Source organism: Rhinichthys klamathensis, unplaced genomic scaffold, assembly GCF_029890125.1.
Source record: "Rhinichthys klamathensis goyatoka isolate OS25496 unplaced genomic scaffold, OSU_Roscu_1.1 h1tg000123l_1, whole genome shotgun sequence".
Lineage (NCBI taxonomy): Eukaryota > Metazoa > Chordata > Actinopteri > Cypriniformes > Leuciscidae > Rhinichthys > Rhinichthys klamathensis.
Genome location: NW_026606660.1, coordinates 6,988,740 through 7,015,416, shown reverse-complemented (window position 1 = coordinate 7,015,416; position 26,677 = coordinate 6,988,740). Strand labels below are relative to the sequence as shown.

The following is a 26,677-nucleotide window of genomic DNA, read 5'->3' as shown; positions in this document are numbered from 1 at the left end:
ACCTGATCATGTAGCGCACTGCGGTATCGAAGCGCAGGAAGAGCACATCCCTGTGTAGCTGCAGGAGCCGCCCGACATTCTCTGAACTTCTGGGCTCACAGAGAGAGTCAATCTGTCGCTGGACGTCCCACAGTTCAGCCCCTTTGGACAAACATCAGAGCGTAAGGAAACACTGGGCTGGAAGTCGCACAATATCAGCTAAAAACTGCACTGTGTATATTTTAAAGGGGTCCTATTATGCCCTTTAACGAAGTCTTGATTTTGTTTTTGGGGTGTACTAGAATGTAAATGGTAAATGGACTGCATTCATATAGCGCTTTCACAGACCTAATGGCCACCAAAGCGCTTTACATTTTGCCTCACATTCACCCATTCACTCACTCATTCATACACCGACGGCGTTTGTTTAGAATGTTTAGAATTAGAATGTAGGTGTACATGTTTTCATGCTTGATTGGTCAAAAAACGCTTTATTTTTCACATATTTTACATTACAGCACCTCTCTCCCCAGTCTGTTTCGAACGCGCAGTTTAGTTTACGGTTTTGATGAACCCCCTCCTTCTGAAATACGAAATGTGCTGTGATTGGTTAGTTGGCCAAGTGTGTTGTGATTGGCACCGCTTAGCGGATGTTTGGCGAATGTCCAGCCCCTCCATAACTGCAAATTCTGCTCTAGTGTAAATATGAATAAGGATGATGTCAATTTCAAACCAATTCACGTCTGATTCAGACCCTGACAATGTTAATGAACAAGAGGATTGTGCAGAACGGATTTCATGCACAGACAAAAGCACGGATTTCACAGGACGTTTTAGAGTGGTATGTTTTTTGTTATTTACTTATACATTATACATTATAAATACGATGTTATCCGCCATTTAATCGTGATATTTGTCGGAAAACTATGGTAATACAAAGAGATCACAAAACCATGGTTCATTTTACTAAGGAGTGTTGAACCATTGTACAAAAGCGAGAGCTAACAAAAGCAACAGAAAACAAGCTGTTCTCCATAAAATGTGCAGCGCACAGATAAATATTGGGGTTAATATGTTCAGGAAGAATGTTTAAAATAAAATTTAACCACTCTAAGTTTGTCAGCCTTAGGAAGGTCAAACAAATGAGTTTTGGAAATATTGTGAAAAAACAAACAGTGTTTCTTTGACATAGCAATGACAACACTGTCTTCTCTAATGCAGCTTAGGCCTGGTCCCCTTTTTGTGCATTCCAGAAAAGTCTAATTGAGCCGTTCGTTGTAGTTCTTGGAAAGTAGATTCTGTTAAATAGAATATCTCCCTTTGGAGTCGACATTGAGCTTTGTAACCTTGGAGATGTTTTTTATGCTCAAACAGCAAAATTACACACTAACTAATGTTGAAAAAGTGAAAAAGCATAATAGGACCCCTTTAAGCTGATTACGAGCCACACTGTTTGTTGTACAGAATTATCATATACCGATGCTCTCTAAGCCGCCCCAGTCCGCTGTGAGCCTCTGAGCGCTGTCGGGACTGAAGGAAGTGTTTGGATTCCCCAGCCGAGCAAAGCTCACCAAGTAATAGACAATGTCATGAAGAGCTGAAATAATCTGCAGTGTGTTCTGAAGAGCCTGGTGACATTCCTGTAAAAAGAACATCCATACATCCGTTAAAAATCACCGGCTGATTCAAACACATTAAGCAGCCAGCACGATGAGTGTGCAATTGCACAATGTCTCTTCTGAGGAAAGGATTACGTGGCTGAAGAGAGTTATGAGTGAATGAGGATGACAGAAATCGGATGCACATCAGTGATTAGTCAACCCGAGACGCTGCTGGTAGGGTGACAGTGTTTGAACAAGCTTAATTGCCCATTTCAGATAAATGCCATCTTGTGTGTTATTTGAACCATAAGAGACATGTATAACATATTGAGTATGCTATTGTTGCATTAGAGTGGATCCGGTTCATATGTGTACTTAAAAGTGTGTTAAAAGTGTGTATACATGTGTTAATGCATATGATGTCAAATGTTTGATTATAATCAGGTATTTTATTCTGATTTCTTTAAAGGTTATCAACCTAATTTGAACCTAAGCAAACTTTTTCTACTGAAATGGCTAACTACTGTTTCAAGTCACTTATCTAACTTAAAACTAAGTTCATTCACCTGTTGGAAAGCTGTTCTAATCACTTGTAAAATTGAATGGAATGGATGTCAACACACTGTAAACCAACTAACCCTGCAACAAGTTTATTGAAGACTTAAAGTAAAGGCCAGTTTTGATTTGATCCTTGTGTCCGTGGTTGACTGAGCTCTTTTTTGGGTTAGTGGCAGAACTGACGTGTGGAATCCAAAAATAACTCGACAGTCGTGTGCAGGTAAGAAAGCGGTTGTCATAGTGTTAAATTTTACCATAACGCTGTTTAAAGACTAGACATAGTACGATAACATTTTCAGTGATAAATCTACCCTTACAATAACTGTTCTGTTAATAACCCTCTGTTGATCTGACTGTCAGTGGGCAGGGATACAAAAATGCGGAAGTATAATCTGTAGTTACACTTTAAGTTGTGGTGTAAAGGTGAACTATGTAGTTTCCGTGACACTAGTGGCACTAACGGAATTACAAAAATACAGCTTATTTTGCAAACGCATCACGCTTCCCCCAACTCAAACATCACAAATACAACTCTTACAGGTGCTTGTGAAGGCATGACTCAACAGGTAAAAGTAGGCTACTCTCAATAAAGGTCCAACATATTAGAAATATTTGTAGCTGTGTTGCTATGTGTCCTGAGTAAGTAAATAAGTAGACTAGAACTCTATATATATAGTGAACGCAAGCATCTCGCTTATAATAAACCCATCCAACGTATGTATCTGCACCGGGCAAAATTTTTTACATGACGAGCCACAACTTTTAAGGCTCTCTACCTCTACACTGGACACGTAAACATTATAAACTGGTACACAATGGTTGCATGATGATGTATTGAAGCATCCATTGTAGCGCACAGTATTGCAATGCCTTGTTTCACTTTGACGTGTTCATGACCTGTTTAATCTTTACATTTTTGCTTGCAATTCTGTAACCGGAGCTGAATGTCTTTTCTCATGTAACACACATCAGTCGTGGTCCCACACCAGCTAAACACCCTCTGACTCTGCCTGCTACAGTAGCCACGCCCCAAACTCTCAATGTTCTGATGGTGCTTGGGAGCCTCAATGTTTACAATTTTGGGGGGGATAAACCCATGGATGGCAAACTAATAGCAGTCAATGGACAATGAAAAATAAACTGGATTAAGAGAAAGTATATTTTTTTCAATTAATAAAAATACATATTTCAACTTTAAAGCTGCAGTCCGGCGTTTTTCCTCTTTGTCGCCATCTCTGTTCGAAATCTGCAATTGCAGACATTCGCGGAATTATCAGTACTTCAACCCCCTCGACACGGCACAGCGCGGATGAATACAATGTTTGAGGAGACTGTGAGGCTGTCAGTCGCCGCGGCGGTGTGGATACTGGCATTCAGAATCACAGATTATTCTTTTTGGAAGTATGACCAACATAATAATTTTCACCGGAAAATGTCATCTGAACAAGTAAGTAACATCCACTTTTGTTCTGGTTCTGACATTGCAGTAAATCACGCTGATTAAATCTAACAATCGCTTATAAGTTATCATATCACGCAAAACTGTGCAAATTATACTTTGTTCTCAAATTGTTAATGTTAACAACGTCAGCATTGCGTGACTACATGTAATGTCCTTCCGATATGTCTCCTTGTTTTCGCATGGGTCCGGTTGCAGTCTCTTTTTTTCTGTAGCCACTCCGAAGTCCGAACGAAGTCTTTTGCATTTTACAACGGGTGAATCTCTAGTTGTCACTGGTGATTGTCGTTTGAACCTTTCTGGATCCTCCATCAAATTGATAAGTTTAATTATATCAAGTGCTGTGAGAAAAGGCTATAAATCTCCACCTCCAACATCCTCACACGCAATATAGCCTACTAGCCGAGACTCTTCTTTATGTACAGATGTGATATAATGACGCAAAGACATGCTCGAATCTCCCGCGGAAATCCACCAGTACCACTGGAGTTAAAAACATTATTACAAGCTTACCGCTTTGAATTGAGCTACGGCAAGCAGATAGTTTTGAACACTGGCTGGTTATGTATTTTCTCAAATATGTATTTTGGATAATTTTTAACCCAAAAAAAGCTACGGACTGCAGCTTTAAATATGCAAACACTTTTTGGGGCCCCTGTGTTTTAATGAGAACTGGGACACTATGCCATGTTTATTATTAGTCACAGATGCATTTCTCACCTTCTCCTCCAGAGTCCTGAACATGAGCAGCACTTCTGTATGATGAGGGATGAACCACAGGTTTACTAGAGTCTTTCCATCGGCTGATAGCAGTCTTCTGGGACGAGGCTGAAATGTCCTGAACAGCCAGAAGCAGTTTTGATTTAAAAAAGGCATTTACATTGTGAAAAGAAATGACTATTTATTTATGTATTTATTTGTGCATTTAGTTTTGCATGCATTTATGCATTTTTTCGTGCATGCATTTATTTATTTGAGCTTTTTTTTTTCTTTGTTTGTTTATTTTGACTATTTTCCAAATTTTTTATGATACAAAATCCATCAAAACTATGAAATATACATATACATTTACATTTTATTTTTGTTAATAGTTACCACTGTTTGTCATTTTGACATCCTTTAACACTTGATTGTTTATCATTCACTATTCAGCCCAACTCATGCATTAACAAAATGACTTGTTAAACAATTTATTTGTCTACAAACCTAAATGTTCAAGCATTTCAGCAAAAGCCAAATTATCAAAATGTTTAGAAGCTCAAAAGGTTTTTAAGGTCATTAAGCACATAAATTCAGTGTCTAAATCGTTCGTCTAAGATTCAATATCACATTAAACTGGAACTCTTTGAATGTATTTTCTTCTATAGGCTTCACCTTGGATCAGGACACAATCTGTCCTCGGCCTTCAGGTCTGATCTGGTTTCGTTGGGTGTTCCCATCACAAAGTGATGGTCGCGGATATGTGGCACCTCGTGGAGCAGTGAGGTGAAACTGTGGCAAAGAGCTACAACCTGCCCTCGGACACAACTCTGTGACATGCGCATGTTAAATCTGAAAGAGACATAACCAGTGCTAGAGCAAAGAACACTGTAATATAAAGATTTGGGGTCATTTCCTCCTTTTATAGAAAATAAAATGTGGGAAACATAATTCTGTGACTAAGCCTACTTGTGACAGAACTCCAGAATCAGTTTCCTCTTGATCCTGGCCACTTCTTCCTTTTGAGAGAAGAATGAAAGAATAAGGAACATTTCCATTTAATTGAGCAATTAAAATCAGTTTTCTCTTAACGCTTAGAGCTGCACGATTCTGGATAGAGAATCATGTTTTTTTTTTGTAGTTTTAAATAGAGATCACGATTCTCCCACAATTCTGAATAGACAACTAAACAAAATAACATGTAATTTACTAGAGGTTCTGACGAAATGTTAATTGCTACAGAATATTAAAAAATATATTTTAAAAAAAATGGTTTGAATGAATGATTCAATGACTTACTCATAAAGACTTGACTTGTTTCATTACTGGATGAATCAGCGTTTTTCAACGAATCTCTTGAACGAATGATTCAATGACAAACACATTTCTTTTATCAGCATCTACTGGTGTAACGATGTAATCGATTTTGTCAAAGGTTTAATAGACACAAAGCGTTGTCATTTAGGAATAAGATCGTGTGGGTGTTTGAATCGAGATTGTGATTATTAACAATTAATCGTGCAGCTCTAACGTTTACATACAGAGCTTAGCTTCAGCGAACTCGTCTGTTCTTTCTTCTTTATAAATGCATTCAGCATTTCATCTCGAAATCCCACTTTCTCCAGCTGAATGGACACAAAAGCACCTGCAAGCCTGAATTACAACAACCATTTGACACAGGGCTTCAATAAAAACTATATCCAAATTACTTTACACATGGGTGAATCTCACAAACCATTGCATTGTATTTTCTATTAAGAATATGATTAAGAACTGTAAGAACAGTGATTTCTGTTTATTTCAATTAACAAATACGAGCATAATGATAAAACAATGTATAGTATTTAAAATCAGAATATCTTTTGCATTAAATCGACACTAAAAACTTTCTGAAAAGTTTAATTTTCTTCATGCATGTAGACCTGTTTCTAGTAGCTAAGGCACGTCTCCTGGTTTCAGAGGAAGCCGATCCCTCATGTTGCAGTGGCAGGTCTGTATCTGAGGACTGATCCAGCTTCTCTATCCTATAGCACAAGGACGCTTGTTTAAGCGCTCCAATCAGAGCATTCTTCTGAACCACCTGACACATCAGAACCACATGTAGGTTCTCCAAGCTGGACTGATTCATGAGCTGATGCACAGAGACAAAAAGTCAAAGGATTCATATGCTGAACAAAAACAATGTGCATAGCAATTATAAATCATGTGATTACCTGTAGAACTGCTTCGTTAGATTGAAAGCTAAATTTGCCAATATGACTCTCATCAAGTTCCTGAACACACAGAGGCAGGCAGTTTGGGACAAACCTATGAAACAGGACGGGAATGGGATAAACTAAAATCAACTAGATTTTACACATTCGGAACCAATGGTGCAAGAGAACTTATTAATAATATATTGATAAATAGTAATAGATATGCGAACCTTAAAAGCAACCGCTAATTACAGCATTTAGGCTGCAACAAACCTTATACACACACTACACTGCGTTCAATGTCATCGCTATCAACAGATTCTGATGATGAGCATGACAGGTCAATATTGGACTATAATATACAGACTTTTACCTGTCCGCATTCTGTTTGTCGTCCTGAAGGGCGGTGATGAAGACGGGAAGTTGTTTTGGAGTCTCTTTCCTCACAGCAAACTCAAACTGCACCGGCCGCATGTACAAATGAACATCATCAAAGCCCATCACTCTGGCCACTGATTTATATAATCTAGAGCGACATGACAGAAAGCAAAAGACATTCAGCTGAGAGTTAGATCATTTCAGTTGTTTTTTCAGTTGTTAATATATAATTGTATAAAATATAAATATAATTGTGTGTGTGTGTGTGTATATATATATATAATAATATATATTATATTAGAGGGCAGTCAAAAATAACACAATTTTTTCAGTTTAACGAGTTGAAAATATTAAACGCAATTAAGACAGCATCTGTTTTTTTCTGTTATCCTTTGGCAGCACTACAGTATATGATCAACGCTATTATTCTTTCAAGTGGTATTAAACAATTCAAGCCCGATAAGATGCAAAAAAGGGCTGTCTGTGAACAAACACCCGCAACGAGCACTGCTCTGGACTGAATAACTTTATTAAGCTTTAATAAGGATTAATCTGTATTCAATTTATAATTTATGCAGTGTTTGATTATTCAATTTCTGTATATTTACCGGTTAAACCTAATAAGTGCTGTTTACAAGGTTACATGGGTCAAAAACAATGAAAACGTCTCGGTTACGGATGTAACCCTCGTTCCCTGAATAGGGAACGGAGACGTTACGTCGGATGATGGAGAATGGGGGTTTCGCTAGAAAGCCAATCCTCTTCGAGTATTAAAAAACGAGCCAATGGCAAAGAAATGCCATGGGTCTGCGGAATTTGCATAATGTATCTCCGCCTCACCGCGTGAGTATTTAAGGAGAGACACCTGCAACAGCAGATCATGTCTTCGCTGAGGAGCCGAGACTGAACTCAGGCGTCTACCCAGCGGTACAGCGGAAGTGGCAGGGAGACGTAACGTCTCCGTTCCCTACTCAGGGAACGAGGGTTACATCCGTAACCGAGACGTTCCCTTTCGTAGTCACTCCGAGTTACGTCGGATGACGGAGAATGGGGGTCCCCGTGTAATCACGCCACCTTCACAGCTGTCTTCCAGTGCCCTGCGAAGTCTGACCTCCCTGTCGTGATATAGGCACGGACGAAGGAGTCCTACTTAACACAGGAATACCAAGGTACACTGGGAAGCATATCTCAGGGGAGATATGCCGCAGCATGCCTACCCGTAGGGAGGACTTAAGAATACACATATGGCCCGAGGAGGGCTTCATATGGAGGAACACTGGAGTGACCAGCCCGTGGGGTGGCATCTACTTTCAACTCCAGGAGTGGCAAGGTGGCTTGCCGAGGGAAAGACACATGCTCAAAGAGGCTTACAGTGGAAATACACATGTGGGGGTTGCTCAGAGGAGGAACCATGCACACGGAGGCACCTAGCCGGCGCACAGGCAATAGACACTGGCGCCAGCGTCAACAGCGCTGGAGGAACTCAGGGCTTCAGAGAGGAAGGCTCACCTGAGGAAATATCGCAAGTATCCAGTCCGTGGAGTGGAATGGCGAGCAAGCGAAGACACCTGAGCGGGTCCAGTACTAGCTAACTGAAGCGAGTACAGGAGAGGACACAGGCTCCACTCGGAGATTATAAAATCTGGCGAATGTGTTGGGTGTCGCCCAGCCTGCAGCTCTACAGTTGTCTGCCAGCGAGGCGCCATGCGCTAGAGCCCAAGAGGAAGCTGCACTCCGGGTGGAGTGCGCTGTCACACCAAGGGGGCACGGTCGGCCTTGCTGTTAGTAAGCCAAAGCAATGGCGTCCACTATCCAGTGAGACAACCTCTGCTTTGAGAGAGCCTTTCCTTTCAGTCTCCCACCATAACAGACAAAGAGCTGGTCTGAGGTCCTGAAACACTGCGTCCTGTCTACGTAAGCACGGAGGGCGCGTACTGGACAGAGCAGTGCCAAGGCTGGGTCTGCCTCCTCCAGGGGCAGCGCTTGCAGGTTCACCACCTGGTCCCGAAAGGGAGTGGTGGGAACCTTGGGCACATATCCAGGCCGGGGTCTCAGGATCACGTGAGAGTATGCCGGCCCGAATTCCAGGCACGCTTCGTCAACGGAGAATGCGTGCAGGTCCCCTACCCTCTTGATGGAGGCCAGTGCAACCAGGAGCGCTGTCTTCATTGACAGGAACTTAAGCTCAACTGATTGCAGAGGCTCAAAGGGAGCCCTCTGCAGGGCATTTAACACCACTGAGAGGTCCCAAGAGGGAACGAGAGGAGGGCGAGGAGGATTCAGTCTCCTCGCTCCTCTCAGGAACCTGATGATCAGGTCGTGCTTTCCCAGAGACTTACCTTCAACTGCATCGTGATATGCGGCGATAGCGGCCACATACACCTTCAGGGTGGAGGGACACAGCCTTCGCTCCAACCCGTCTTGCAGGAAGGAAAGCACGACACTGATCGAGCATCTCCTGGGGTCTTCTCGGCGAGAAGAGCACCAGTTGACGAAGAGGTTCCACTTCAACGCATAGACATGTCTCGTGGACGATGCTCTAGCGGAAGTGATGGTAGCCGCCACCGCTGGTGGCAGGGTACTCAAACCTGCCTCGTCCCGTCCAGGAGCCACACGTGGAGTCTCCAAAGATCGGGACGAGTGTGCCATAGGGTGCCCCGTCTCTGAGAAAGGAGGTCCTTCCTCAGAGGAATTGGCCAAGGAGGTGCTGTCGCGAGGAGTATCAGTTCGGAGAACCAGGTCTTGGTGGGCCAGTATGGGGCGGCCAAAATGACCTGCTCCTCGTCCTCCTTGATCTTGCACAGAGTACGTGCGAGAAGGCTCACTGGGGGAAACGCATACTTGCGTAGGCCCTGCGGCCAGCTGTGTGCCAGTGCATCCGTGCCGAGCGTGCCCTCGGTCAGGGAGTAATACAGGGCGCAATGGGATGAGCCGTGGGAGGCAAACAGATCTATCTGTGCGTCCCCGAACTGGTCCCATATCAGCTGGACCGACTGGGGATGGAGTCGCCATTCGCCAGAGGTTGGCCGGAGCCGTGACAGCTCATCGGCTGCAAGGTTCCGCACTCCTGGAATGTAAATAGCACGAAGGGACCTCAGGTGCTTCTGACTCCATAAGAGGAGGTGGCGTGCGAGTTGCGGCATACGGCGAGAGCGTAGACCACCCTGACGGTTGATGTACGCTACAGTCGCGGTATTGTCCGAGCGGACAAGTCAAGTCAAGTCAAGTCATCTTCATTTATATAGCGCTTTTAACAATGAATTGTTTCAAAGCAGCTTTACAGAGATAAACATATAATTTAAGGTAACAGATTGTTTTGCCGTTATAGCGGTTCTTGAATAATGTTACTTCCAGCTAAAGTTAACTTTGATTGATTCACCTCCGTCGAAATGATCAGACTTTAAACGCGAACCTGTGATTAACGCTGACGGCGTTCACATGCTCATTCAGAATTCTATAGTTATGTGCTTTTTAAAATATGTGCGCAGGTTTGTAATTCATACAACCCAGCCTAAACAAACTACTTTTCTTGCCTATAAATTTTGATACAGAATTTTGTTTTATTTTATCACTTCGGGGTACGCGAGCCGGAATTCATAGCGCTTTATCTGTAGAGTGGGAAAGGGATCCTCCATAGGGAGAGGATAGTGGATACTTCAGCACTGCATTGTCATCGGGTCCAGGCGAATCTCCTTCGTCAGATCTGGACACGGCCTGGATCCGGCAGGCTGCGGGAAAACCTCGGGATAAACAAAGACACTAATATTAGCGTAGATGCCATTCTTCTTATGATGTAGCGAGTACATCAAGATTTAAGGGAAGTGTTCCCAGTTCCGGCTGACCTAATCTATGCAGCCTAACATTGAATTTATAGAAGTCTATAATGTATTATGTGTATGCTAGGTCAAAGAGATGTGTTTTTAGTCTAGCTTTGAACTGACAGAGTGTGTCTGCTTCCCGGACAATGGTGGGAAGACTGTTCCAAAGTTTTGGTGCTAAATAGGAAAAGGATCTACCGCCAGCAGTCGATTTAGATATTCTAGGTATTATCAACTGGCCGGAATTTTGAGATCGCAATAGACGTGAAGGACTATAATGCGTTAAGAGCTCGCTCAAGTACTGCGGAGCTAAACCATTTAGTGCTTTGTAGGTAATCAACAATATTTTAAAATTTATACGATGTTTAATAGGGAGCCAATGCAGTGTTGACAGAACCGGGCTAATATGGTCATATTTCCTGGTTCTGGTAAGAACTCGAGCTGCGGCGTTTTGAACTAGCTGTAGTTTGTTTATTAAGCGTGCAGGGCAACCACCCAGTAGAGCATTACAGTAATCTAGCCTTGAGGTCATGAACGCATGGACTAATTGTTCCGCATTTCCCAATGAGAGCATATGGCGTAATTTAGATATATTTTTAAGATGGAAAAATGCAGTTTTACAGATACTAGACACGTGGCTTTCAAAAGAAAGGTTGGTATCAAATAGCACACCCAGGTTCCTAACCGACGACGAAGACTTGACAGAGCAGCCATTAAGTGTTAGACAGTATTCTGGGTTATTACGTGTGGAAGTTTTTTGTCCAATAATTAGAATCTCTGTCTTTTCAGAATTTAGTAGTAGGAAATTACTAGTCATCCAATTTTTTAAATCAGCTATGCATTCCGTTAATTTTGTGAATTGGTAAGTTTCGTTGGGTTTTGAAGAAATATACAGCTGAGTATCATCGGCATAACAGTGAAAGCTAACTCCATGTTTCCTAATGATATCTCCTAATGGTAGCATGTACAGAGTGAACAGCAGCGGTCCTAGTACTGAGCCTTGTGGTACGCCATACTGAACTTGTGATCGATAAGACATCTCTTCATTTACTGCTACAAACTGATAACGGTCAGTTAAGTATGATTTAAACCATGCTAATGCAATTCCACTAATGCCAACATAGTTTTCTAGTCTATTTAAAAGAATGTTGTGGTCAATGGTGTCAAATGCAGCACTAAGATCGAGTAACACTAATAAAGAGATACAACCACGATCGGATGATAAGAGCAAATCATTTGTGACTCTAATGAGAGTGGTCTCAGTGCTATGGTACGGTCTAAATCCGGACTGAAAATCCTCGCAGATATCATTTCTTTCTAGAAAGGAACATAGTTGTGAAGATACTGCTTTTTCTAATATCTTTGACAGAAAAGGCAGATTCGAGATCGGCCTGTAATTGACTAATTCTGTAGGATCAAGTTGTGGTTTTTTAACAAGCGGTTTTATCATAGCCAGTTTAAAGGTTTTTGGTACGTATCCTAGAGACAAAGATGAATTAATGATATTAAGAAGAGGATATATGACCTCTGGAAACATCTCTTTCAGTAGCTTAGTCGGTATAGGATCTAACATACAAGTTGTCGATTTAGATGAATTAACGAGTTTGCAGAATTCTTCCTCTCCTATAGCAACAAATAAATCAAATTTTTCCTCAGGGAGACTACAATGCACTTCCTGATGCGATACTGTGGTAGACGGTTGCATAGTTATAATTTTGTCCCTGATATTATCAATCTTATAAGTGAAGAAGTTCATAAAGTCATCACTGCCGTGTTGCTTTGACACTTCTGAGCTTGAAGCTTTCTTTTTCGTTAGTTTAGCTACTGTTTCAAATAAATACCCAGGATTATGTTTATTTTCTTCTAATAGGTTTGAAAAATAAGCAGATCTAGCAGCTTTTAAAGCCTCTCTGTAAGCAATTGAGCTCTCTTTCCACGAAATCCGAAATACCTCTAGTTTAGTTTTCTTCCAGTTGCGCTCCATTTTTCTGGCTGCTCTCTTTAGGGCCTGAGTGTGCTCGCTGTACCACGGCGTTGGACTATTTTCTTTAATCTTCTTTAAGCGCAACGGAGCAACTGCGTCTAAAGTGCTGGAAAAGAGAGAGTTAAACGTTTCTGTTGCAATATCGAGTTCTTCTAAGCTATCCGGGATGCTGAGATGATGAAACTGATTAGGAAGATTATTGATAAAGCAATCTTTAGTGGCAGAAGTTATAGGTCTAACGTATTTATAACACGGAGTCGGCTTTGCAGCCTTGGCTAAATGTAATTTACATGAGACTAGATAATGATCTGAGATGCCATCGCTCTGCTGCAGAATTTCAACAGCATCAACATCTATTCCATGTGATAATATTAGATCTAGAGTATGATTACGACAATGAGTAGGTCCTGACACGTGTTGTCTAACTCCAATTGAGTTTACAATGTCTTTAAATGCCAATCCCAAAGCATCTTTTTCATTATCTACATGTATATTAAAATCACCCACAATTAGTACTTTATCTGCAGCCAATACTATATCTGATAGAAAGTCGGCAAATTCTTTGATAAAATCTTTATGGTGCCCTGGTGGCCTGTACACAGTAGCCAGCAGAATTCTCAAATGTGATTTATCGTTTACACTATATTTTTACATTAAGCACCAATACTTCAAAAGAAGTATATTTAAAGCTACATTTCTTAGTGGTTTTGAAAATATTACTATAAATTACAGCAACACCTCCCCCTTTGCCTTTCAGACGAGGTTCATTTTTATAACTGTAATCTTGTGGGGTTGACTCATTTAAAATAGTGTAATCGTTTGGTTTTAGCCAGGTTTCTGTCAAAAACAGCATATCAAGATTATAATCTGAAATCATATCATTAACTATAAGAGATTTTGAAGTAAGGGATCGAATATTCAGCAACCCAAGCTTTATCATTTGCTCATCTGTATTATATATGTTTTTTATTTGTTGAACATCAATTAAATTTTTAACCTGACGTTTTTTGGATTTCCAAATTCGGGGAACAGACACAGTCTCTATATGATGATATCTAGGTGAAAGAGGCTCTATGTGATGGGATTTATCTGACCTTGGTGACGTGAGGCCGCTAGCAGACGGTCGGTTTAGCCAGTCTGTCTGCTTCCTGACCTGAGCCCCAGATTGTCATGTTTTAACTCTAAGACTATGAGCCAAATTACTAGAGAGAAAAGCAGCACCAGCCCAGGAGGGATGGATACCATCTCTTTTCAACAGATCAGGCTTGCCCCAAAAACTTTTCCAATTGTCTATGAATTTTATATTATTCTGCGGACACCACTTCGACAGCCAACCATTCAGTGAGGCCAATCGGCTAACTATCTCATCACTCCTGCGTACAGGAAGGGGGCCAGAGCAAATTACAGTGCCTGACATCGTACTTGCGAGTTCACACACCTCTTTAATATTAATTTTGGTGATCTCCGACTGGCGGAGTCGAACATCATTAGTGCCGACATGAATAATGATCTTAGAGAATTTACGATTAGCATTAGCCAGCACTTTTAAATTTGCTTTGATGTCAGGCGCTCTGGCTCCCGGCAAACATGTGACTATGGTGGCTGGTGTCTCTATTTTCACGTTCCGTGTGATCGAATCACCAATTACCAGGGCACAATCAACAGAATTCTCAGTGGGTGTTTCACTGAGTGGGGCAAATCGATTTGTTATGGGAATCGGAACGGAAGAGTGGTTCTTTGATCCGCGACTAGAGCGGTGATCTCTCACAGTAACCCATCTGCCCTGCTGCACGGGCTCTACTTCAGCCGGAACTGAATCATGTAAAGAGTTCACTATGCTAGGCGCATCCAAAACACTATCTAAAGATCTAGCATTCTTACCATCCTCAATTAAAGTTTGGATGCGTGTCTCTAGTTCTGAAATCTTCTCCGTCAGCCTGACTGTCTCCTTGCATTTATCACATATAAATCCTATATTGCCATCGGAGAAGGCTATACTAAACATATGACATGTGACAGAGGTGACAATAACAGGACAAGAAGACATTACTCACCGTGTTTGTTGACTGATTTCTTACTTACCTGGACTTTATGAACTCAAAAGGCGCGGGCGCGCGAGAGAAAATAAATATATAAATGAGCGCACGGGTGGCGCGTTAGCAGGCTAACGTTAGCGAGTTACTAGCGTGCTGTGTTAACAATAACGGAAGCTAGAGATGTAAGGTTAATCTGAGATGTTGGGTAAGCTGTATTTAGTAGTATAAACAACTAGATAGTAAATGATGGCTCAAAACATAAAGAAATACGAGGCTCAGGCGGAGCTTACAGCCTCGAAGCAAACAAACAGACAGCAGGCAGCGAGGCAGACAGGAGCAATCGATCAGCGATCAGACCAGAATCAGCGAATCAGAATCAGGAATCAGAAAAAAAGACAAGTACGTGTTGACCCAGGAGCAACGCGTGGAAGCGGTGCAGGGCAAGGCGTACTGCCAGCAACTCGAGGCAATTGACATGCAGAAGGCGCTGGGGTCCTGTCCAGGAGCCCGCGGCTGCATGTCCATTGCACATGGCGCCCCAGCCCGTGGCAGAGGCATCTGTGGAGACAACAATATGCCTGGAAACTCGTTCTAGGGGAACTCCGGCCCGTAGAAAACTGAGGTTCCGCCACGGGGTAGCAACCTCCGCTCTCATGACCGGGGCATTGCCACCGACCATAGTAAAGCGGACTCCCCTGAAGCGGGGAGGAGACCGTGCGAACTGAATCGCATAGCCGAGCCTGATAGTTCGGGCGACCCAACGGGACAGATTGGGCAGCTCTAACCAAGCCCCCAAAAACTGATCCAGTGGAATCATCCGAGCCACAGGCGTCCCCCCGGAGGGGCAGCGAAGCGGAGTGACCGGCACAGGCAAGGGTGGCATAGCGGCCCTGAGCGTATGCACAGCCAAGCTCCGCGCCCTGACAGAGGAGACCAGGGAAGGACCAGCGTTCCACGGGGGTCTGCTCTGCCAGGGGTCTGGCGATAGAGGGGGATGAGAGCGGTGTGGTCCGGGGACGGCACGCACTGTCATCCTCGCCCTCAGGGACAGAGTAGGACGAGAGTGGCGAGGCACGGGGGCGTCGCGCACTGCCATCCTGCTCTGTGTGCTCAGTGATGGTGTCAGATCTTTCTTTAACCACAGTAGGGTGCTGCCCACCCGTGGGTGAGCAGCGGGAAGTGGAGAACAAAAGATTCTCCCCCGGCCCTCCACCGGGGGAAGGAGGGGGCCTGCTACCGCCTCCTGGGAAAGATCCGATGCCATCACTGAGCAGCCCGTCTCAGGAACGCCGCTTAGCCTGGCGTTTAGCGGGGCGCGGGGCCTGAGGGGGCTGGGGTGCCTTCCTGCGGCTTCCTCCACGACGCGGCCCGGGTGAAGGCTGCTGCTGGGGCCGTGCGGGAGGGGCGGGAGCCACAGGAGGGCGCCCTCGGCGGCGAGCAGGCTGAGGCGTCTGTGCCGACGGCTGGGTGAAGGCAGCAGCTGGCCGTCAGGGCAGAATGTGTTTAATCGCCTCAGACTGCTTCTGTGCGGTTGAAAACTGCTGGGCGAAGTCTTCAACCGCTCCGCCGAAGAGGCCGGCCTGGGATATGGGGGCATCAAGCAGACGAGTCCGCTCGGTGTCCCGCATATCAGCCAGGTTAAGCCATAGGTGACGCTCCTGGACCACGTTAGTGGCCATCACCTGACCCAGGGAGCGTGAGGCCACTTTCGTCGCCCGGAGAGCGAGGTCAGTGGCGGCACGCAGTTCGTCAAACGTCCCTGGGTCAGTCCTGCCCTCGTGCATGTCTCTGAGCAGCTGGGCCTGGTAGACCTGCAAGGTGCTCATAGCATGCAGAGCAGCAGCCGCCTGTCCTGCAGCTCTGTGAGACCTCGCCACCATAGATGACGAGAATCTACAGGCCTTGGACGGGTGCTTAGGATTACCACGAGAGGAGGGGCTCTGAGGACACAGTTGCATCGCAACAGAGCGCTCCACCGGGGGAATCCCAGTGTACCCATGGGCAGCTGCGCCATCGAGGGGAGGAAAGGCGGAGAAAGCTGACGAGCGTTCACGGGAGGTCAAAGGAGCCTTCCATGATCTCGACAACTCCTCATGCAGCTCCGGGAAGAAAGGAATTGGCGCACCCAAAAACCAATCGTCCAGCCGCGAGCGCTCGGGGCAGGGCGGAGGGTTCCACTCTAGCCCGATGCTCACGGCTGCCCGGGACAGCATGGCTGTCATCTCAGGTTCCGACACGGGCAACGCTGGGACTCCCGAGGGAGGCAACGCAGCCGCATCCTCACTTCCCGAAGAATCGAGCCCACCTTGTGATGCCGCGATCGACATCGCGTCCTCCTCTGGAGCGCCGAATGAAACACGCGGAGCTTCCGAAGAAGCGCCCGCCTGAATCACCGCGGCACTCGCGGGTTGCAACACAGCGGAGGGGGGCGTGGTCCGAGGACCCATCGTCGGATTGCTCCACACCGTTACCCTCAGATCACCCTGTCCCCCAGCCGAACTACCACCTCTCGTGGAGGAAGCAGGACGGGTGGTGGACGCGGGGACTCTCACTGAAAGATCATTGAGTCTTAATCTAAGTGTTGCGATGGCCATGTTCCCACAGAAGGAACATGAGTCATCCACGAGCGCTGCTTTAGCGTGCTCAAAGCCCAGACACACAAAACAGCGCTCGTGCCCATCAGAAGATGACAGATATCGACCGCAACCAGAAGAACACGGGCGAGACATCTTTAAAAAGACGTGCCACGTGCAGCTCTTTTAGGAGAGGAAAACTCTGCAATGCTGAGGCGACCAGGGAGAAAACACAAAGTCTGGCAGACCACTGCACAGATCGCAGGCAATGTGAAGACTCGCTGGGTACCGCCGTCACACCAACACTGGAGAGTTCGCTCGTCTCGAAGAGGTGAGTCACTTGTAAACTCAGGTCTTGTGGCTGTGGAGTGAAGAGGTTCTCTTGGCTCCGAAGCGAAAACATGATCTGCTGTTGCAGGTGTCTCTCCTTAAATACTCACGCGGTGAGGCGGAGATACATTATGCAAATTCCGCAGACCCATGGCATTTCCTTGCCATTGGCTCGTTTTTTAATACTCGAAGAGGATTGGCTTTCTAGCGAAACCCCCATTCTCCGTCATCCGGCGTAGCTCGGAGTGACTACGAAAGGGAACAATAACTTTTTTGTGCAAAAATCTGAACAGGTAGAAAAAATCCTTACTGATATATTAAAGGTACAGCTAAATGTGACATTTATTACAATGGGTTTATGTGAAACCTAAATTTGTTTAAAAAATAAAAATAAGGTTATTTTTAATAGCCTATTAAACGTTTAAATTTATGGCTTTCAATTTTACCATAACGTTGAATGGCTATAATTAATGGATAATATTGAGGAAAAACATCCATTTAATAGAGACATTGGAATCAGTACTGTGATCACTATCAGTTCAGTACAGTATCAGTACAGTATCAGTGATTCATAGTGCTTAGTGAAAAAATGGCATTAAAAATATTTTAAATCTATCATCTTTATGTTGTTTTTTCATTACTTTGATGAAGATCCAATGTGAAAGTATAACAATATAAAAATATATTAAAAACATTAAGGTTATAGGTACAATTAATTACAGACAAATATGCGATTATTTAGTCATTTTTAGGAGCATTAATATCTATATACTATATATATATATATATATATATATTTATTTATTTATTTATATAGGCCTATTATATATATTTAAAGGTTTAACTGTCATGAAAACAATGAAAACAATGTCAAAATGCAACGAGCCACATTATACATTTTTCATCTTTTTTCCTCACTAAGGTCCACTTATGTTGTAAAAACATAATTAGAATTTTCATGATCATTTTCCAACCTCTCTGACTAATGAATAATTAAACAGTCCATTTGCATGCTGTCGTTTCTCCAAAACAGGCTTAAGCTATTTCTGTCCCATCCTTCATTGTGGAAATGAAGTAATGAAACATTTTTTGCAATAACTGAAACTTATCAAGGAAAAAAAATCAAGAGAAATTTTAACTGTTCAGCAATATTGTTTTCCAACTCAACTGGGACAGGTGTTCAGTTTCTGAAGCTGATTCAATAATGCGATGACGGAGTGTGACGAGCTCGAACAATGTGCAGAACATCTTCAGCATGAACAACTGTCTGTCTTTGCCTTGTTTCCTCTCCTGTTCCTCGGCAGATCTCACAACGGACATTCCCAGCTCTCTGACCAGAACAGGATCTTCCATGAACCCATCTGAGAACAACTGAAACAATAAAACACTGACTGTATCAGGCACCTCTTAAAGGATGAATGAACAAATAAACATTTAACACAAAACTGGATAATGCAGAACAATATTTATTTCTTTGTTAGTTGATAAATAGATGCCACTTGCTGGATTGAAAATGCAACATCAATGTTGAATACTACTGCTCAAAATGTTAATCATTGCATACTCTTAAAGGGGGTCATGAACGGCATTTTAAAAAATAAATTTGAATGTTCTCTGAGGTCCACTTATAATGTTAGCAAAATTTTTACAACAAAAACATCCTGATTTAGATTAGGCTATTTTTGACCCTCTCTTTGAAACACTCTTGTTTTGATAGGCGTCACATAAAAGACTTGAAAGTAAACGCCCATTGCTATGATTGAGTTACAGTTTTGCATATTAAAAATTATTTTCAACATCACAATTGTAGAATTGTTTTGAAAACTTCCGATGTTCGCTATACATGCTTGAGCCAGAGTCTGGCCCTGAATCAGAAGACAAACCTATTTTTTATGTATTTGTGAGATAGTGTTGTACGAAGACGCTACAGAAAGTTGTTTATATAGTTACATAGTTGAAACATTTACCAGTTTATGTGGCAAATAAAGTTTAAGTACTTGGAGTTACCACAGTTATAGTTGACAAATGATAACTTACAGTGTTTTGTGTAAACAAATTATGAATTAATGACCATCATTTGTCGTTCTTATATTCATTGTTCATCATTTTCAGTAAAGTGAGTACATATCAAACGATCTGTAACAAACAAGGCATGGTAAAAAAAAAAATGTTGCTGGAGTAATCCTGTGTTTGCGTCTGTCTCTATTTACTACTATATGACATGCATGAAGTGGTGGGCGGGGCTAAAGAGGCAATGATGTAGAAGTAGGCGTTGATCTTCTTCAGCAGAAGCGTTCATACTGATACAAAATGTAAAACGAGTCATTTGAGCAGATTGGTTTCAATAAAAGCTGTTTTTGGACTAACAAGGAAGTTTTGAGTTCTGAAACTTACAGGATATTTGTAATAGTACAATGACCTCTTATGTGTCAAAAGATCATGGAAATTTTTATTTCTCAATTCATGACTCTCTTTAAATAAAACATGCATTTTTATTTAAATGCACACATTTAAATAATAAATAGTGAGCATGCAATATGATAGTATTGCAGTCAGAACACATGCTGTGTCTGGCTGATGCTCTACTGGAATTTCTCTCATTAATACATTAAGATTAATAAAGTACTTCTATTTATTTTCTTTTTATTTCCCCCCCTAAACGTTACAGCAAGTTTGACAGTGGCATCTCAGCGTATTTGGAGCAACAAAAAAAAAGACACATACGTCTCTCTGGATCTGAGAACTGTAGGTGGTGCCAGGAGCTGCAAGCGTGTGCCAACGATGCAGGGCCGTTTTCAAGAGCCTTTGCTCAAGGTTGACTCTCTGAGATGGTGTTTTCGCTCTGTGCAGCTCAAATAGTTCAGTACAGGACCGTTCGAGATCCTCGTACAGCCGAGACGCCAAACACAATGAGGGGTGTATCTCTAAAAAATACACACTCTTCAAAGAAGGCCTGCAAAGAAGGCACAAAGACACACCCTAAAACAAGTGTTTGCCTTTTATGCTTTTAGATTTAGATTTAAAACAACATTTGCAATTCATTTTGTAATGCATCCCTTAATGTGATGTCATATTTAACAAGAATAAAAGGTCTGCATTTTTTTATCCATTACATGCAGTCATTTATATTTAAAATGATGCATTTGGCAGACGATTTTATCCACTGTACTTACATTGCATTCCCATTCACTGGGAATCGAACACATGAATTTGGCATGGCTAGCGCCATGCTCAATTATTTAAAGTACAGGAATTACAAGTATTGTGCTAAATAAGACTAGAAACAAGTATTAAAGAGGCCATATTATGCCCTTTTCCAAAGTCTTGATTTTGTTTTGGGGTCTACTAGAATTGGTTTTCATGCTTAGATGTTCAAAAAACATTGTTTGTCACATATTTTACATTGTTGTAGTACCTCTCTTCCCTAGCCTGGTTAAAACCAGACCATTCTCAGTTGTAACTGAGTTATGGTCTGGCAAAGCGTCATAGACAAATCATTTCCAGAGGGGCGTCACCAACGGACGACGCGGATAGACCTAAAACCAATCAGAGCGATGAAGGAGATGACGTATGCAGAGCGGCGGAGAAACTTCTCCGAGTGTTGTTCTTTGCTCGGTTTTTAACTAAAAGGAAACGTTCAAATCGCTTAAAACAGACGCGATAGCTGATTCGAACGAGTGATGTTCGACGGCGGCATCCATCTTGGTAATGTAGGCTACAAAATCTGCTTCAAAATCCCAGCGCTGTCGTCATCGTGTAAAGCCCGCCCCAACGTTTCTGATTGGTGCCTCGATTTCGACGGATTGGAAATGGGCTTGAATGAGCTCTTTGCCAGACTAACTTTCAGAGCAAATCTAAATTTGCCGGAAGTTGTCTGGGTTTTCCCAGGCTATCTCTTCCCAGTCTGTCAGAAACACTCTGTTTAGTTTCGGACTCTATGAAGCCCCTCCTCCTGAAAAGGGCAATATGATTGGTCTATGCTCTCTGATTGGTCGGCTGAACCAGTGTGTTGTGATTGGTCAACCTCTTCCAGCGTGTTTCAGAAATGTACCATGACTGCAAGTTTCAACACACTACTAACTAACTCAACCAGCCCTCACCCCATTTATTTTGCGAAGGCCTCGGACAAGAATTCTTTAAATGAGGAATATTGTGACAAACTTTCCAGATGAAAACTCAAGACTACAATCAGGAAGTTCAGAAACAGTGCTTACTGATATAGTAATAACTCCTTTTGGAGTGACTTTGTGCTTTGTAACTTTGCAGACTGTTTTCATGCTCAAACAGAAACATTACACACTATAGAAAGCTGAAATCGTAAAAAAAAAAAGAAATTAAAAAAAGAAGCATAATAGGTCCTCTTTAATAAAGTAAACAGTGACAACATTTGAGTTATGCTGAATTTACGATTGATTATTTTGATCTTTACCTGCTTCCACCGACTGATACCAAATGTTTAGGGATGCAGTTTGGTGGCAGGCCGTATTCACTAGGACAACCATTCTGTCCCTCCCTCCATATTCTCTCCAGATACTGCCGCTGCTCATCGATCTAACGTTCAGGAAACATCAGAGAATAAAATAATCTGACATCTTAGGTGGGCTAAACATGATTAAACAGCAAATGCTTGGTTACATGGTTGTTCAGCACTAGTTTGATAAGCTGTTGGTGGCTGTGGAGGCAGACGATCGTGTCCCTGTAAGCTTGAACAAAATATCCAGCAGTAAAATCAATCTGTGGCCTTCTGTGCATGACATCTGTGATGACCTGAGCCAATCTGAACTGTTCCTCTGGATCTGTGACATGCTGATACGCCTCCAAATAGCAATTCAAGAGCTGTAAATACAAGACGCCATTTTATCATTGAAATACACTTCTGTTTAAAAGTTTGGGGAAGTAAGTCATTTGAAAGACATATATAATTCTAATTTTAGTTAAATTGTGAAAGTGACAGTAAATACATTTTATATTTCATTTGAAATAAAGGCTGTTCTTTCTGTTCATCAAATATTCTTGGAAAAATGTATCTTAGTTTCCACAAAAATATGAAGCAGCACAACTGTTTTCAACATTGATAATAATAAGAAATGTTTCTTGAACAGCAAATCAGCATATTATAATGATTTCTGAAGGATCATGTGACTGACAATTCAGCTTTGCATCACAGGAATAAATTACATTTTAAAATATATTACAATAGAAAACAATTTCACATTATTACTGTTTTTAATCTATATTTGATCAAATAAATGCAGCCTGGCTGAGCTCCTTTTAAAAACATGAAACAATCCCAAACATTTGAACGGTAGAGTACATTATCATTAAAATTACACTGAATTGCAGTCACACATCACATACCTGTATTTTGTGCTCCAGAAATTCTGTTTCACATGTCCATATGTCTAAAAGTACAGCCAACCGATCCACATCCATTCTAGCCAGAGAGTGAAGTTCTCCTCCAGATCCATCAGACGCATGTGATTCTGACAGAACAACATGAAATGACAATTGTGAAACACAGATTACAAACTAAAGGTGTCTTTAAACATCTTAGTTATGGCAGCTCTGTGTCATCGTATTAAAATATGAGTCGCCTCAACCTGTATAGGATCAGAAACAGCTCTTACTTTTCAATCACCTGACATACATTATAGAAACTCTTTTCACCATGAATTCCCAAAGGATGAAAAAACAGACCCGACCTATATTGTTTTCTTGTTAAATATCCTTTATCACTTGGACATTTTTCTGGTTATCAAGTAAAATTGATAAGTTGTCATAAGTTTAAGTTAATTGATTTTTTTATGTTTGCAATGTAAGTGAACATATCAGTTATAAACAGTTGAAACAAGTTAGATATATAGTACATCCTACTTTACATGCATACATACAATACACTCATGTAAAGCAATATACTATATAGCAAATCTTGGTTGCGTGATTGTTTGTATCATCAAAAAATATAAACTATATGGCACAGCTCTATATATAGAGTTGGATATATATTATATATCCATATCCTTGCAAAATGTAACTATATTATCACCTGGCTCTTTATTAAAAAGTTGGATATATTAGTATGTCCAACTTTATCCGCATACAAGCTGTACAGTACACTCACATAAATCAATGTATAGTTTGTTGCAAATCTCATCTGCTTGATTGCTTGTATCGTTGCAAAATGTGAACTATATTACCGCCCAGCTCTAATCTGCTAAATGCAACTACAAAGATATTAAGATTATAAACATCAACATCATGATTTTCTGTAAAGCTAGTTTGAAACAGTGAGGGCCCTATCATACACCCTGCGCAATGCAGTGCCAAGCGCGACGCAAGTGTTTTTTGCTCGTTTCAGCCTGACGCAGTTATCATTTTCACGTCCTGCACCACGTTGTATAAATAGCAAATGCATTTGCGCCCATTTATGTGCCCATGGGCGTGCTGGTCTGAAAACGAGGTGTGTTCAGGCGCATTGTTGGCGCGTTGCTATTTTGAGGCAACTGAAAAATACTACGTGCAGTTTTTTTATTTTTTTTATAGTCAAATGAGTCTATAGGCGATGATACACAGGGCAACTTTTTGAGCAATGTTGCTGGGCAATCTTGCCAAGCGATTGTTGCTTGGGTACTTTCCTATTGAAAATGGGCAATAAAATTCTATCTGGATAATTTCGATCGGTCGTGGGCCCTGTGTCTCATCTGGTTGCCCGTTGACGGCAACATTGCCCAGCAACATTGTCATGGCACACATTTGTTTTTTATTTCTTAGCACCATCTTGTGGTAGTTTGGCGTTACAACAAAGAAATTGATGACTGTTAGATATTTTCTTAGTGGTTGGTTGAGATCATATGACTCTTGGGTTAGAGGTTAACCAGGAAATAATCGCAGTGTTCCAGTATCTTTCCATGCGGTTGGACAATAAGTCATCTCTCTGTTTCTTTACGTTTTTGTGCCTCAGAAAGGCTTTGCCTGTAAGTTTGCTTCCATTTTTTCAGTGTTTACATGCATGTATGTTTATATATATATTTGAAATTCAATAGTTTGAGTTTAAAAACGAACTATTTAGTAGTGATTGCAATTTGTTAACAATAACACTAGGCAGAGCTGATTGTAGCCTTTGGTATATGTGCTCAGAGAATATTCGGAAATTTATTTGTGTTAATTTTGAGAACATTTTGTAACAAGACATTTGTAACCTTTGTATATTTCAGTTTTACAAAAAAGAGAAAGAAGAGGAAAGAATATCACAGTAAAACTTTCAACTTTACTCCTGCGTCTGCCCCTTTTCTGACTCCTGTTAGCTATCTGTCAGTGTTGCGTAGATGGAACACGCATCTAGGACAGAATAGTAAAAAGGCAGCCGCACAGTGGGCACTAAAGTTCAAGGAAAGCAAGCTCTAACTCCATCATTCCTCGTTCATCATCACGCTCTGTACTCCTGGACGGTATTAGCAATTCATGATGGCGGAGAAAGCTACGGAGGTTGAGAAAGCTACGGAGGTTGAGAAGGCTACGGAGGTTGAGGAAGCTACAGAGCGAAGTCAAGCATTAGAAACAAGATCTATAGCCTCTGCTTCGACTAATAGATCTAGAAGCTCATCGGCTAGCATAGCTGCTGCCAGGGCTCGCGCTAAACTGGAAGCTGCACGGGCCAGGACTGAATTCCTTAAAAAAGAATCTGAAATCTTGATTGAAAAGGCTCAACTGAAAGTTACAGAGGCACGCATGGAAGCGTCTCTGTCAGCTATAAAGCATGAAAGTGAGGTGGCAGCAGCCATCGCTGAGACGAAGGTTTTGGAGGCAGCAGCAGATAGTGAGCTTGGAGAAAGGATTTCTGATGTGAGGGAAGTTTCTGATCGCACTCGTGATTACGTCATGAATCAGTCTCAACAGAGGTTATTGTCTTCTGCTGGAGATGAACCATGTCAAACACCTCTAAATCCTATTGTCCATGTGTTGGGGCCAGAAACACCCCCAAGGCAGCATCGCTCAGTAGTTTGGGATGTCAGAGATTCCATCAATAAACCTGATACTGAGCGTATAACACAGCATCCTCAGAAGTCAGTGCAAACAACTTGTCATGAATACCAAGTTCCGTCGTTCACTTCTACTCCATATAAGACAACACCACAACCATCGTTCAACAATGACACTAATGTGAGTGAGGTCGCCAGGTACTTAGCACGCAGAGAGCTTGTTAACTCAGGTCTCTTCAAGTTTGACGATCGACCTGAGAATTATTGGGCGTGGAAGTCATCTTTTGTCAACGCAATTGAAGGTTTGCAGCTGTCAGCTGCTGAGCAGTTGGACCTTCTGTCGAAATGGTTGGGAGAACAATCTTCACATCATGTGCGAAGGATCAGAGCTGTGCACACAGGTAATCCAAGCACAGGCTTGAGAAGGGCTTGGGAGCGCTTGGAAGATTGCTATGGCTCTCCAGAGATGATTGAGAAATCCCTCTTTGACAGGATTGATAGATTTCCAAAAATCAGCAACAAAGATGCAAAAAAGCTAAGAGAACTTGGAGATCTTCTACAGGAAGTGGAGTCTGCGAAACATGAAGGCTACCTACCCGGACTTACTTATCTTGACACCGCTCGTGGTGTTGCTCCTATCGTGGATAAGTTACCTTATAGTCTTCAGGAGAGGTGGATGGCTCAGGGTTCTCAGTATAAAACAGCACATCAAGTCGCCTTTCCTCCATTCTCCTTCTTCTGTGAGTTCATCTGCAGAGAGGCTCGAACACGCAACGATCCAAGTTTTGCTCTGTCTTCAGGAATCCATAGTGTGTTGAAACCAGAGGAGCCATTTAAGAGACAAATGAAAAGCCCAGTCTACACTCACAAGACAGAAGTGTCATTAGGGACTGGGAGTCAGACACGCAGCTCAAATTATGAGTTGGATGATGTGGATAAGACCTGCCCGATTCATAAGAAGCCCCACCCTCTCAATCGTTGCAGAGGTTTTAGGATCAAACCTTTGGATGAGCGCAAGACTTTCCTAAAGGAGAAAGGTGTTTGCTACAGGTGCTGTGCAACAACCACTCATCTGGCCAGGGACTGCA

The 26,677-nt window shown here is 42.3% G+C and overlaps 1 protein-coding gene across 1 annotated transcript in view; it reads right to left on the bottom strand.

Moving 5' to 3' along the window:
• The window catches only part of LOC130088969 (uncharacterized), a 58,042-nt gene that overhangs the window by 16,699 nt on the left and 14,666 nt on the right, over window positions 1–26,677 (bottom strand). Inside the window, exons 9-22 of the mRNA XM_056256006.1 lie at window positions 22,969–23,093; window positions 22,246–22,446; window positions 22,040–22,161; window positions 20,335–20,563; window positions 18,779–18,981; window positions 6,865–7,017; window positions 6,510–6,603; window positions 6,219–6,427; window positions 5,838–5,949; window positions 5,266–5,315; window positions 4,972–5,148; window positions 4,318–4,435; window positions 1,457–1,619; window positions 3–141 (exon numbers count right to left, since the gene is read on the bottom strand). Coding sequence (XP_056111981.1) covers window positions 3–141; window positions 1,457–1,619; window positions 4,318–4,435; window positions 4,972–5,148; window positions 5,266–5,315; window positions 5,838–5,949; window positions 6,219–6,427; window positions 6,510–6,603; window positions 6,865–7,017; window positions 18,779–18,981; window positions 20,335–20,563; window positions 22,040–22,161; window positions 22,246–22,446; window positions 22,969–23,093 — 2,095 coding nt within the window. The remainder of the gene's footprint in view (window positions 1–2; window positions 142–1,456; window positions 1,620–4,317; window positions 4,436–4,971; window positions 5,149–5,265; window positions 5,316–5,837; window positions 5,950–6,218; window positions 6,428–6,509; window positions 6,604–6,864; window positions 7,018–18,778; window positions 18,982–20,334; window positions 20,564–22,039; window positions 22,162–22,245; window positions 22,447–22,968; window positions 23,094–26,677) is intronic.